At 40.2% G+C, this 14460-nt stretch overlaps 1 protein-coding gene across 1 annotated transcript in view; it reads right to left on the bottom strand.

The window, feature by feature from the left end:
* The window catches only part of sh3bp1 (SH3-domain binding protein 1), a 26671-nt gene extending 12211 nt beyond the window's left edge, over nt 1–14460 (bottom strand). Inside the window, exons 1-2 of the mRNA XM_021316779.2 lie at nt 13973–14460; nt 385–427 (exon numbers count right to left, since the gene is read on the bottom strand). Of these exons, the coding sequence (XP_021172454.2) occupies nt 385–427; nt 13973–14022 (93 nt within the window). The 5' untranslated portion in view covers nt 14023–14460. The remainder of the gene's footprint in view (nt 1–384; nt 428–13972) is intronic.

Raw genomic sequence — 14460 nt, 5'->3', positions numbered from 1 at the left:
ACCCAGAGTGCAGGCAGTGGGGATCGAACCGGGTACTTGCCTCCTTCTCTGAGTGCAAGCGGCAAGTGGTGCATTAAAGATAAGCAATTATAATAAAATAAAACAACTGCATGAGTGAATCAAAGGTGCATACTTCCCTAAAGGATATTAACACTTAAATTATTAAGAATTAAGAAAACTAAAGTTTATTATGTTGTAATTAATCATATGTTGCTCTTAATTAGAAATAACCTTGTGCCTTCAAACAATGTTGCTGCTTTTAGTCTCGTGACGACCTTTATTATTATTATTATTATTATTATTACAACCAGTAATCCAGAAGGTACGAAACCTTGAGCTGTTTTACGGTAAAAATCAAAGAAAGTCCAAACGTTTTTCTCTCACCTGAACCAGGTCCTCGTGTAGAAGGTCGGTGGCATCTTGTGACCTACAAGGAATTAAAGGTTACAGAATATATTAGAAAAAATATACAAAACTAGTATCAGTATGTTTGATTTATTATTAGCGTTGGAGAACTACAGAAAAGACCCAAAGAGATCACAGAAGCCAATAATAATAATAATAATAATAATAATAATAATAATAATAATAAGAACCACCAATGGATAAAACCATCATTTCATGAAATAATTTGCTTGAAATAAACTGATAGGATCAGAGGAAATCTTTTCATAATATAAAATGAGCTTGAAATGCAGTTTTCTGTCAGAGGTCTTTGGATTACAATGATTTGGTGTTAGTGAAGAAAATCAGCCAATTAGAAATTATTGTCTGCAGTTACCAGGCAGAGTTTGATTTGAACAGTAGCATGAACCCTGATTGGTGGATCAATCAGGGGGTGTTTTATTCACCGTTTTTTGCTGGCTTGATGACGATTATTGTAGGAAATGAAGCTGTTGCTTCCTGGAGACTGTAAATCAGGAGGATAAGGATGCAGAGCGCTCTTATTTTTCCTCTTTACTAAACGATTTAGACATAATGTGTCAGCTTCCAGTCACGGTGCTGAGGTGAACAGATTTATCAAACAAGCGCTAACTCCCCGCATCAGAGCTGTTCTAACCTGTTAGAGCCCTTAAACGTAAGAAGAAAAGGGAGGAAACACCAAAAAGTAACTGAAAACCAAACCAGAAAAACAAAACGAGTGAGAAATATTTGAGAAAGACGCAAACGACGAACACATGGCTATGAAGGGACTTCAAGCTAGCATGGGAGCGGTCCATAAAGAGATTCATACAGAACCAAAGAACTGGTGCTACGCTCCGCGTGGGAGAAATAAGAGCTACGTAACGAGCGATCATAGTGAGCTGAACCAGGACTAAGAACCAGAACTATTCACACAGACTACATAGCCCTGTGTCCTCATTGAGGGTAATAGGACGGTGGGTTTCGTTTGCTACAAATACACTGCCTGACTAAAAAAAAAGGGTCACACACCAACATTTTGGACCGCCTTTAGCTTTGATTCTGGCACGCATTCGTTGAGCTGTTGTTTGGATAAGCTTCTGCAATGTCAGAAAATGTATTTCCACCCAGTGTTGTGTTAATTTTTCACCAAGATCTTGTTGCATAGATGATGGTGGAGTCTGCAAAGCCTCCTCCAGCAGATCCCACAGATTCTCAATTGGGTGAAGGTCTGGACTCTGGGTGAAAATTACGTCTCTTCTTTGAGCGCATACTGTTGCTGAGCCCGTACCTGACCAGCTGCAGCAACCCCAGACCATAGCGCTGCCCCCACAAGCTGGTACAGACGGCGCTAGGCATGATGGGTGCATCCCTTCACCTGCTTCTCTTCTCACCCTGATGCACCCATCACTCTGGAACAGAGTAAATCTGGACTCATCAGACCTGATGACCCCCTTCCTTTGCTCCAGAGTCCAGTCTTTATGCTCCCTAGCAAGTTGGAACCTTTTTTCCCAGTTAGTAACACTGATGAGTGGTTTTCTTAAGGCTACACAGCTGTTCAGTCCCTTGAGTTTACTTCACATTGTGCATGTAGAAATGCTCTTACTTTCGCTAATTCACTAATAATCACTAAATTTAAACAACAAATCAAGCAGGAAGATTCGAGCTTCGACCCTCCTTCACCCCCCGTCTCCTCCTTCACGCTCTCAAGGGTCGCCTGACTCCTCCCCCCCACGGCGTCCTCCACCAGTGTCTGGATCCTGGGGGAAGACTTCACTAATCCTAATCCTAAAATGAACATCCAAGCTCAGACAGTTGCAGTTTTCACATCTTCTGCTGGGGTACGAGCACCAAAATAACTTTTCTAATTTATATCAATAAATCTCTCTAATTGCCTCTTTTTTTAAGTGCTAGTCTCTCCGGATGGATTTAAACATAGCCTGGAGTTCTACCGTTGTTTTTCTTTGATTTTAACAAACGTTTCAGCGATCACCAATCACAATCACTCAGGGTTTTTTTTTCCAGCCACATTTTTTCCTCGTTGACAATGGGTCTCCACTATCCTTCCAGTTTTTAATAATATGTTGGACAGTTCTTAACCCATTTTTGGTTGTTTCTGCATTCTATTATATGTTTTCTCTGCCTGATGCAGGCCAATGATGTGACCCTTCTGAAACAGACTGACATCTTTTCCGTGACCACGGATTGGTCGTTCCACATGTAACATGATCGCCCACGCAGGAATTATCCAATGGGAGGCTCGTACCTATTTGCTCAGTTAAATCCAGGTGGCGATTTTCTTTTTTTGGCCAGGCAGTGTAGACCGTTGGTCTGGGAGCGTTAAACGCTTTGGCTGTGTACTGAGCTGATGACTGAGCCTGTAGTCAGTTTGCACTGGAGAGACCCTCCATTCACTGGGGACCTCCAATCAGGACCACCTGGTGGGACATCTTTGGAAGCTGTTCTTTCATTACCCTTATTTACATGTTTACTAGCTACAAACTCTTTGTTTTTAATTTTTATCCATGTTCAAATGTTCAGATCATAACTGCACCCCAGTCTGGATTCCTAAAATCCAACAAAAAATTACCTGCGAGCTGCTATATGTTAAGAAAATGATTAAAAGGATTGGTTTAATTGACGTATGGAGGGACTGGCACCCATCAGCTGAGGAGTTTTTCTCTCACCCCCATGTTTTCTACTCTCGAATTGACTACAGACAGACGCAGACTCGTCAGTGGCAGGATAGGTGTTAAGGAGGTGTCAGACCACTTTGGAGGATATTTGAAATAACATTTAGATGTTAGACTCAGTACTGCCCTGCTAAACAATAATACATTGGGGGAAATTATTAAAGAAAAGAGGCAATATGTGGAATTTAATAGTAGCACGGTGTTGTCTAAATATTCTATGGGATGCTGCAAAATCAATACTGCAAGGAAAAATTTAAATATGGGCATCACAGAAGAAAAAGGAAAAAACAGAAACAACTGAATGAGCTGATAAGTCGGCTACACACTGAGACAGATATCAGCCATTAAAGCAGAAGTAAATACGAAACTCAACAAAAAGGTGGAACTTAAACTCAAATATGCCAAAAAAGTTATTATTAACATAGAGCAAAATAAATATTGGCTTTGTGACGTAAGAGAAACAACAGCTGTACAAATCGATCCATGAAATTAAGCATCCGGTCACCAACCAGATGTGCTTTTCACCACAATACATTTGAAACTAATTTTATATATATATATATATATATATATATATATATATATATATATATATATATATATATATATATATATATATATATATATATATATATATAATGTCACACCTTAGTGACATTATGAGCAGAAGTAACATGAAATATTTACCATTTAATTTTCATGCTTAAACACCCTTTTGATTCATTATGGCGGGAGTTCTGATACCTGCTCTTTTGGCTTTAATACGATTATAAGGTGTCTGAAATCCATATACAACTCACCAGCACCCTGGATTACAATAAACGGAAATTAAAGACAATCTCTCATGGATGTCCATGATGACCAGAAAATTAAGTTATTGTTTAAGGTAATATACGAGAATATAAGAGATGTCACAGACATCCTGGTGCCACCGGTCTACCTAACCTCCTGTCTTCCTCCACCAATATGGCTGCTAATCAGGACATGGACTAAACGTAGAGCAACGTCAGACACTCCTTTAATAACTCACCTCCACGGGACACGTGTAAATCCTTCAACTTTAAATGGAAGACAAAAATCAGGATGTTGATGTTAATATTACCAAAACTTTAAACAAGATATATAGAGCAAATTACGGTACTATCAAAAACTAAATAAAAAATAATAATTTGGACAGATGGGCCCCGTTGACACTTAATTTATGCAACCGCATAGATATTAAAAAGAGCCTCAACACTATATATGCAAGTCATTTAAGAGACCTTATAGAAGTCCTGCTGGACATCTGGTTCAAAGAGATCCATAATCCTCATTTAGAGCAGAAAGCATGTTTATTAAGGTGGATCGTCTAAGATGGGGACTTGGGACCAACACAGCTCGACTTTAGATTTGAGGAACTGACCAGAAATCAGATAATTCGGTGCTGCACATTAATCCAGCCCTTCTAGTCAGAGGTAGTCAAGGAAATAAGGTAAATTCTAGGTTATAAAATTGAATATAACTTTCAAACTGCATTTTTGTGTAATCTACCAACAGATGTCAGTACCTTCAGCAAGTACAGATCCTGAGAGCTATCACGAATCCTTATTGTCACTATGTGTTACCACAGGGAATTTTCCTTTGAGACAAACACCAGAGAAGGATATACACGAATACGTGACACACAGACAAAGGGGGTTCTTTGGTTTCATTTTTTAAACATTAAAGCGTGTGCCTTTCAGTCCAAAAAGTTTGATAACGTGAACGACAGCAATTATGGCGACGCTACATAAACCAATCCCTCGCCGCTCCTTCAATGATGTGTTCATGCCTGCAGATATTTTTGTGCAGTACTCTTAAGGCTTCATTCACACAAATGTTCAATTCGATATTCCCTGATAAATACGAGTCTGACAACTGGGAAAAAGTAATAAAATGAAAATGGTTTTGCTTCTTTCGACTCTCAGCAATGTTCAAAGTCTATGGCAAGGGCAGCAGAGCTACAATGAACGGCTAACGGCTAACCGCTGACCTAGCTGCTAAGCTAACCGCTAAGCTAACCGAATAGATAAACACTAGAAGTGCGCAGCCAGCAAGCAGAAACTAACACCGCCTGCTCTCTGTGAATACATAATGCATTGATTACTTTCAGGATGGAAGAACCATTTTACCCAGAATAACAAAAGGTGTTTCTGAAAGTGAAATAGAAATATTAACTTCTCCTTCAGACTTTATGGTAAAAAGGCCCAAAAGTACTAGTTAAAATGGTTATTATATGGACGTGAGACTGTGGAGTGAAACAATGCAGTTTCCATTCTTCATTTCTTCTCTGTCCTGTGGCTTTGGTTAAATGTTAAATTAGGTGGACGATCTAACAGAAAGTCACACTGGAAACCACCTTTAAATTACTTCCTGACCCCAAATTAACCATGCTTTTATGAAGCCCTCCGCAAGACACCTTCTCCATTCCCAATGTAGACTGGACAGACTCACTTTGAAGGGTTTCATACCTGGGGCAGGGGGATTTAACCCAGCAACCCATCACCCAATCTCTCCTTGTCTTTCACCATGGAAGCTTGTAACTAGCTGCTATCTAGAACCATAATATTATCTGCTTCCTGTCTGTTTTTTCTGCGATACTTCCCTTCCCTCCTCCCTCAGTGTTCCATCTGTTCTATATAGTTACACTTACAAGTTATGTTTGCCCTTGTAATATCATAAAACACTAAACTTAAAAATAAAATTAGAAAAGAAGACTTTGATAGTACATGCTGACTTTTTTATAGCTCTGGACTTGGGCATTTTGGTTAGCAGGGAATTGTCCTACAGACTTAGGTACGTTCCGGTCCAGTAGGTTCTGGTAATAAAATAAAAATGTGGACTGGAAAGGATCAGAGGCTCTTAGCTGTTTGTTTAAAGCTTTAATAAAAACACACAAGGTGGTGTTAAACCAATGATCACAATGACCATTTAGTCACAAAATGGACGGATTCCTGACAGATTCACCCAATTAAACGCAGTGGGTTCAGTTTCAGCACCTGTGTCAAGAAAATAAATCATATTGGTACTTTTTTTTTTAGCTGCAGTCATTTTATGAGGATGTGTCTCGTTTAGTTCCTATTTGAAAGTCTCGTCTGTCACATTGACTCTCCTGTTGACCGCTCATCTCTGGGCGGTGGCAGTGATGATCTGATAGGAGGCTTGTGCAACGTTTGTTGAAACTGAAGAAAGTCTGGGTAGCAAGATGCAGTCAGTCTGAGCAGCTGAGCTGTCAGTTCACCACAGACCTGCTGCAAACCAACCATGGTACTAAGTTAAGACTGTTGTTTTAATAGTTGTATGAGTGGGTGGAGGTGTGTGTAGTCTATGACAGGCTTGGCTGGTCGCTGCTGATTAGCTCTACAGGTGGTCCCACTTCCCAGTACTGAAACCAACGACGGGTCATTTAGCAGGTAAACGTCATCCACCTCTCTGTGTCCCTTTTCCTTTCAACACATGGTTCTCAAGCTTGTGGTTGGCAGGCTGCCTTTAGTGTCTGAAACTTTAGTATCAGTTATTTGTAAGGTTACTAAGAACAGATTATTTTTGTCATAGAGCTAGCGAGCAGCAAAGGCCAAAAACATTAGTAATTAAAGCCAACAATGTTCATGTCTGTAACGACTAAAATAAACATCTTCTCCTCATCCAGGTCAACGCTAACCCTGCATCGCTGTAGGTTGGGAGGTTTCTTCCTGTTAGAGGAGAGTTTTCCTCTCCACTGTCGCTGCATGCATGGTCGGTATGAGGGATTGCTGCAAATTCAACCACACAATGCCAGCAACTGTGTCCCCACGCTCATCCAGGAGGGGTGAATGTTGCAAGTCAAAGACTGGATGCAACCTGCTGGGTTTCCCAGAGAGAAAACTGTCTGGAGTATTTGATAAAATTGGGTTTGGAAAGAGCCCTGAAATGACTTGCTGGGAATTGCCTCTATAAAAATAAACTGAATACGGTAAACCTGTACCATTTGTCCTCAGGCCTAAATGACATCAAGGTTTGTTAATTAGCTTTCAATGTTTTAGTATTTCACAGTTATCTTTTAATGACGTATGTCCGGTTTCATATGTAGCTACCAGCAACACCCCCACACCATCCTAGTGTCTCCTTAAGCTCCACTGAACGTTAACATCACTGCTGAAAGTCAAGAGTAAACCACTGCAGCGTCTCTGTTCTGAACTTTTACATCTAAATGCAGATGCTTTTAAGGAAAGGAAAGTTTTTACCATCTAAGGAAGGCAAACCTGACTGCTTGGCTGCAACTGCAGTTTAGTTCAACAAAGGCTCAAGGGCTAAAATAGAAGAACATTTTCCGGCTATTCTCAGAAATGTGTCACTTACGTAGCACCTCATACTCTGTGCTCGACCGTCTCTGAAGGAAGTAAAGAACCATGCAGAGGTCATGAGAAATGTCTCTGACGTCTTGTGAGTGTTAGATTGGGTGTTGCATGTTAAAGGAAGTCCTACCCAGTTCCTGAAGGGGCCAGACAAGCTGCAGCCACTCCAAGGTGGGTTTTCTTTCCTCCAGTGAACACCGCGGGGGTTTTACAGCTAAGCAGAGAAACCCCCAACATGTCTGTAGTTCTTTTATTTGTAATCTCTGTCAGCCTGGCAGGTCGGGTTAGACTATACATTCAAACAAAATGAGAGGAACAACAAACAAATGTTTTGGTCTGATCAGAGATGTGTTAGCAGGTGCAGCAAGCATTTCCTGATCAAAGGTCACAGCATCAGTGCAGAGTGATAACTGGGTGAGGCGACGCTGCTGCAACAGGAGCAAACGTTGCTCTGCCGCAGAGGCGTGCAGCTTGGGTTTATTATTAAACCAGAATGCATGAGGGGAGGATGCAGCGAGCCTGCAAATATGCCCCAGTAGTCCTGCAGCAGGCAGGTCTGCATGTCAGCACCAGAAATACGGTAGGTGTAAAGTTTGGTCACCCACATGTTTTGCAAAAGTGAGTCAGTCAGTGGTTAAGGTCCTGTTTGGGCCGTAGAAGTCGCTTATTGTTGTTTTCAGAATTAGAAATGTGAAAAATTCAAAACATAAACCATCATTTGGAAGTCGCTTTTCATCCATCTGTTAAGAAAGAAAGAAAGAAAGAAAGAAAGAAAGAAAGAAAGAAAGAAAGAAAGAAAGAAAGAAAGAAAGAAAGAAAGAAAGAAAGAAAGAAAGAAAAAGTTCACCCAGTGGGTGGATAATAATGACGTAACCTTAGACTAGAAATACGTAATGATGACGTTCTGAACTAGCAGATTTAAATTAAATATAAATAAAAAAGTAAAGCTTGCACAGAATGAGGTAAAGAATGCAGAATCTCTCTACTGTGATATCCTGAAATATTAGCCTCTGTAACAACCATGCAACTTAAACCTCTTCTATTAAGCTGAAATAACTTTTTTGTTTTTTGTTTGTTTTAATGTGGTTTATCACATTACCACCACAAACGTTTGTGTTGCTTAAATGTGTAGCAGGTTCATGGGGTTCCAAATATTTTCTAATTAAAAAAAAACCCTGAAAAGGGTTGTGTGCATTCAGCCCCCTTTACTCTGTAATCCCTAAATGAAAAGTTGTGGTTCAGGTTAAAGCAGAGTTCCCACAGCTCAACTGGGACAATCTACATATCTGTCCTTTATGGAAAACTGGCAAAAAGAAGCATATTGCTAAAGAAAACCATAAAAGCTCTCCTCTATAGCTGTACACAATTTATGGAACATAGCAAGATGCTCAGATGAGACTAAAATTGGAGATTTTAGGCAGCGCATGGAGGAAAAATGGCACTGCACCTCACCCCAAACACACACTGGTGGCAGCATCATGCTGCGGGGACATTTTTCTTCAGCAGGAACAAAGAAGATTGCCACAGTTGATCACTCTACACTGACTGGGTAAGTTGTATTGCATCACTTCCTGTTTTTGCTCATGCACTTGGACCTGTGCATTTCAGACTGTCTTGATTTGATCTAAATTCTCTTTTCAGTGCCATCGCTCTGTTTTTCTAACATATTCCTGCCTTAAAACTCCAAATTTTCTTAAATCACTTTATGTTTGGGAACCCTTCATGTTTCACACGATTTTCTCGCTATGACGAAGGGTTGATAGCTCAGCATTAGCTTTAGCACTTTGCTGTGGCGTCTCTCTCTGCCCCCCCCCCCCCCCCCTCCCTCGTGCTGTCTATGTCTGATGTTTAGCTATTCCTTTGCCTCCTTTAGTAATAACGGTACGTGTAATAAATTAGGTATTTTTTTAGCTTTGGAGGTGAGGGTGTCAAAATTGGAGTCCCAGATCCATGCTCTTAAAAGACCAGAAGCTAACCTGTAGCAACCAAGGGTAGTTTCATGTAGCAGCCCTTCAGCACATCCCGAGGAGCTGGGACCTCAGGGTGACAGTAGGTAGAAAGCAATATGTCTAGATGGTGTCCTGAAAACGACGTGGGCTACATTGATAACTGGCAAACTTTCTGGGGAAAACCTGGTCTGATCCGGAGAGACAGCATCCATCCCACTTTGGATGGTGCAGCTCTTCTTTCTAGGAATCTGGACGGATTTATTAGTTGCTGACAACCCAGGGTCCAGACATGGCCGGATTATCCATAAGGGCCAGTGCCCGTTTTATGAAAAAATATATTTTTCATAAATTGTTATATTATTTACTTGAAATTGTTGAAATACCATGCATTATTCGTTTTGTGAACACTGATGTCACAATAATAATAAATGATAAAGATTTTTTTTATTTCAACATTTTGAAATTAGATATTTGAATATTGCTCACTGCTCATATGCCTACATGTAGTTGTGTAAGTTAGTAAATAGTAAATTACATACAGAAATCCCCTTGATTATGTCTGATGTTTTTGACCGGAGGACAGCACGAGTAGGGGGCGGGGGGGGGCTTTAAGGTATAGTGCCCAGGGGCACCACATTGTCTTAATACGGGCCTGGTCCAGACCAGGAAGCAGATCCGTAGTTTAACACACCTCTCTGCAGCTTCTGTACTGTTACCCACCCATTATCCTATTGAGACGGTGTCTTTCCCACGGCAAAAACAGATCAAAAACTGATCTAAAAGGAACAAATCATAAAAATCTAATAAAAATCCATACGGATCACTTTGAACCAAAAAATAAAAGAATTAAATGTGGTCTATTAAATATAAGGTCTCTCCCTCCAAAGACTTTGTTAGTTAATGAATTGATTTCTGATAAACAGATTGATTTGTTTTGTCTCACAGAAACCTGGCTACAAGAGGACTACGTTAGTATAAATAAGTCAACTCCCTCCAGTTATTCAAATTTCCACATTCCCAGATCTGTGGGAAGAGGAGGAGGAGTGGCAACTATCTTTCAGTCTGATTTATTAATTAGTCCCAGGCCAATTAATAACTAAAATTTTTTTGAACATTTAACCCTCAGTTTCCCTCATCCAAACTGCAAAGCAGTAAAACTTCTTCTGTTTGTTTTGTTACGCCCTTACTCTCAGTTTTTAGATCTGTTCTCAGAATTCTTATCTAACATAGTGGTAAATACTCACAAGGTTATTGTAGTGGGTTTTTTTTAACATTCACACTGATACTGAAAGTGATAACCTTAATGTAGCCTTTAATGCTGGTTTATACACAAACATGGCCACTTTCGTCCTCAGACTTTGTCCCTTGTGCTGACATTTAGCATTATTTTTTGCGAAGAAGAAACAGTATTTCCTCATAAACCTGTACTGTCTAGACCATTGAACATTTAAGTTTCGTTTAACTGAGTATTCCACCTCTGAAAAAATATTTTACTATAGTAGATCATGATCAGACGATCTGTAACAACTTTTAAATAATCTGTTTAATTTTTAACTCTCCCAATATCACAGAAAAACACAGTAGAGGGCACTAATTTAATTTCTTCTCTTTCAAAAATTGATACTCTGGTTGATGGTTACTTCCTCAATGCGTTTTGCATTAGACAATGTAGCCCTTTTCAAAAAGAAGGAAATCATTTATAGGAGGCTTGTTCCCTGGTTTCATAAATAAAATTGGTTCTATTAATTAGAAAATTAGCATCCTCCCAAACATGATTACCTCATCCTCAGTAAGTGAGGCAGCGTAGGAGGAATCTTTAGAACCTGCACAGTGTCTGAACTGTTTAGAAGCAGTAGAGCTTTCTGAGCTATCTAAAGTTTTAGCTTCATCTAAACCTTCTACCTGTATGTTAGACCCAATCCCAACCAAGTTGTTTAAGGAAGTATTCCCTCTGATCAGTGGTCCTATTTTAGACATGATTAATCTATCCTTAGTAAATGGATATGTACCACAGGCTTTTAAAGTAGCTGTTATTAAACCTTTACTTAAGAAACCATCTCTTGATCAAGATGAGTTAGTAAATTACAGACCTATATCTAATCTTCTTTTCTTATCTAAAATTGTTGAGAAAGTAGTTGCTAATCAACTTTGTGAACATTTACAAAGTAATTACCTACTTGAGGAGTTTCAGTCAGGCTTCAGAGCTCATCATAGCACTGAAGCAGCTCTGGTGAAGGTCACTAATGATATTCTCATGGCCTCAGATAATGGACTTGTGTCTATACTTGTCCTGTTAGATCTCAGTGCTGCATTTGATACAGTTGATCACAATATTCTCCTACAAAGACTTGAGCATACTGTAGGGATTAAAGGAAAAGCATTAGGCTGGTTTAAATCTTATCTGTCGGACAGATTCCAGTTTGTCCATGTTAATAATCAATCTTCCTCAAACTCTAGGGTCACCTGTGGAGTACCACAGGGTTCAGTCCTTGGACCAATTCTCTTTACTATATATATATATATATATATATATATATATATATATATATATATATATATATATATATATATATATATATATATATATATATATGCTTCCGATTGGCAAAATTATCAGACAGCATGGGATTAATTTCCACTGTTATGCTGATGACAGCTATATTTATCCATAAATCCTGATGAATCCAATCAGTTACTTCGACTGCAGTCATGTCTTGATGACATCAAAAGCTGGATGACTTTAAATTTCCTGCATTTAAATTCTGACAAGACAGAAGTTGTAATCTTTGGACCAGAGTCTTCAAAAAATAAAGTTCTTAACCAAACCCCTAATCTGGGTGGCATTAATTTGGCCTCTGGTAATAAAGTAAAATATCTTGGTGGTCATTTAAATCCCATATTAAACAGGTTTCCAGAGTTTCCTTTTTTCACCTCCGGAATATCGCCAAAATTAGAAACATTCTGTCCAGGAGTGATGCTGAAAAACTAGTCCATGCATTTGTTCCTTCAAGGCTGGACTATTGTAATTCTTTACTATCAGGAAGTCCACAAAATACAGTTCAAAGCCTTCAGCTGATCCAAAATGCTGCGGCAAGAGTTCTGATGAAAATCAACCAGAGGTATCATATTTCTCCAATTTTAGCTTCCCTTCATTGGCTTCCTGTTAAATCAAGAATATAATTTAAGATTCTTCTTCTAACGTATAAAGCCCTTAATAATCAAGCTCCACCATATATCAGAGCTCTGATTACCCCGTATGTTCCTAACAGAGCACTTCGCTCTCAGACTGCAGGTCTGCTGGTGGTTCCTTGAGTCTCTAAAAGTAGAATGGGAGGCAGATCCTTTAGCTATCAGGCTCCTCTCCTGTGGAACCAACTCCCAGTTTTGGTCCGTGAGGCAGACACCCTGTCTACTTTTAAGACTAATCTTAAAACTTTCCTTTTTGACAAAGCTTCTAGTCAGAGTGGCTCATGTTACCCTGAGCTACCTCTATAGTTATGCTGCTATAGGCTTAGACATTTTTAGTGTCTCTGCTGTGTCTTCTCCAAGCCCCAGCGGGTGGAGGCAGATGAGCGTTCACATTGAGCCTGGTTCTGGTTCTGCTGGAGGTTCTCCTCCCTGTTAAAAGGGGAGTTTTCCTCTCCACTGTCGCTTCATGCATGCTCAGTATGAGGGATTGCTGCCAAGTCTTTGACACATACCAGCAACTGTCCGCTGTGGCTCCATATTCATCCAGGAAGAGTAGACGTGAGTCAATGACTCAAATTCAACCGCGGTTGAAGGAAACTGGGTTTCCTTAGAAAACCTTTAACCCACCTCTCTGGATGATTTGATAGAATTGACTTTGCAAAGTGCCTTAAAATTTCATGTGTTGTGACTTGGTGCAACATAAATGAACTGAATTGAAGATGGACGGAGCTAAATCCAGGACAATCCTGGAAGAAAACCTATAAGAGGCTGCAGAAGACCTGAGACTGGGGTGGAGGTTCACCTTCCAGTAGAAAACCCACCCTGAACATGCAGCCAGAGGTACTATGATACAATATTATGTTATAATGGCCTAGTCAAAGTATAGGCCTAAGTTGAGTATCTGTGATATGACTCAGAAACTGCTGTCCACAAAGGTTCTATATCTGATCTGACTGAATCTGAGGTATTTTGCACAGAACAACGAACAAAATGAGTCACTGTGTAGATATTAAAAGGTGGCAGCGACAAACCCAGAAAGACCTGCAGAAAAAGGTGGTTATACAAACTATTCACTCACTACGATGTCACACTTTTAAATTTAATTATTTCAATCCTCCTAATTATTATAATTTTCCTTTCACTTCCAGATTCTGAACTACTTTCTGTTGGTCTGTCACATAAAATCCCCATGAAGTAAACCGAGGTTTGCAAGATAAGAGTAAACGAGACCGGGTAATTTCTGCAACTACATTCACTGTATTCAGATAAAACAACTCCGACCTGGCATTCTAGGGTTGAGCTCAGACCCAGAAAGCGATTTAATTTGCGTAAACCTGACAGATATTGGCACCGGCTGAGTGTTCGAATACGAGTCCTGAAGTCTTACTTTGCTGCCGATCCAAACTGCTTCAGGATGCTCAGAGACTGCCGCAGCATGCTGGCAGTGGAGTCCAACCAGTTCCTCTACCAGACCTCCAGTTCCCTTCAGATGATCCTGATCCAAAATGAGGGTCTTCACAAGGCCCAGAGCTGGGTTACTTCACCAGGAGCAGAAGACGCAGATGAGCCGGGTCCTCTGTGGTGCGTGTTTCTGCGGCTCTTTGGGCCTCAGTTTTCGTTCTTGTTTTAGTAAAGGAGGAAGTTGCACAGATGATACGTCAGCAGCGAAAGGGAACAATGGTTTCCCCCCCATTTTTCTAGGTCTTACTCTCACATCATAACTTGGCACTGAAACACCCGCTGCCACGCGTGGTCACAGGGGTGAGTAGTGTGGGCAGCTGAGTGGAAGGAAAAACGTTGTCACCCCACAGAGCCTGTGGAGGGGCTTCGGTCCGGCTGTAGTCTCTATGCTCCTCCACACGTCTAACAGTGTGC

Source organism: Fundulus heteroclitus, unplaced genomic scaffold, assembly GCF_011125445.2.
Source record: "Fundulus heteroclitus isolate FHET01 unplaced genomic scaffold, MU-UCD_Fhet_4.1 scaffold_47, whole genome shotgun sequence".
Lineage (NCBI taxonomy): Eukaryota > Metazoa > Chordata > Actinopteri > Cyprinodontiformes > Fundulidae > Fundulus > Fundulus heteroclitus.
This window is presented reverse-complemented; position numbering and strand designations above follow the sequence as displayed.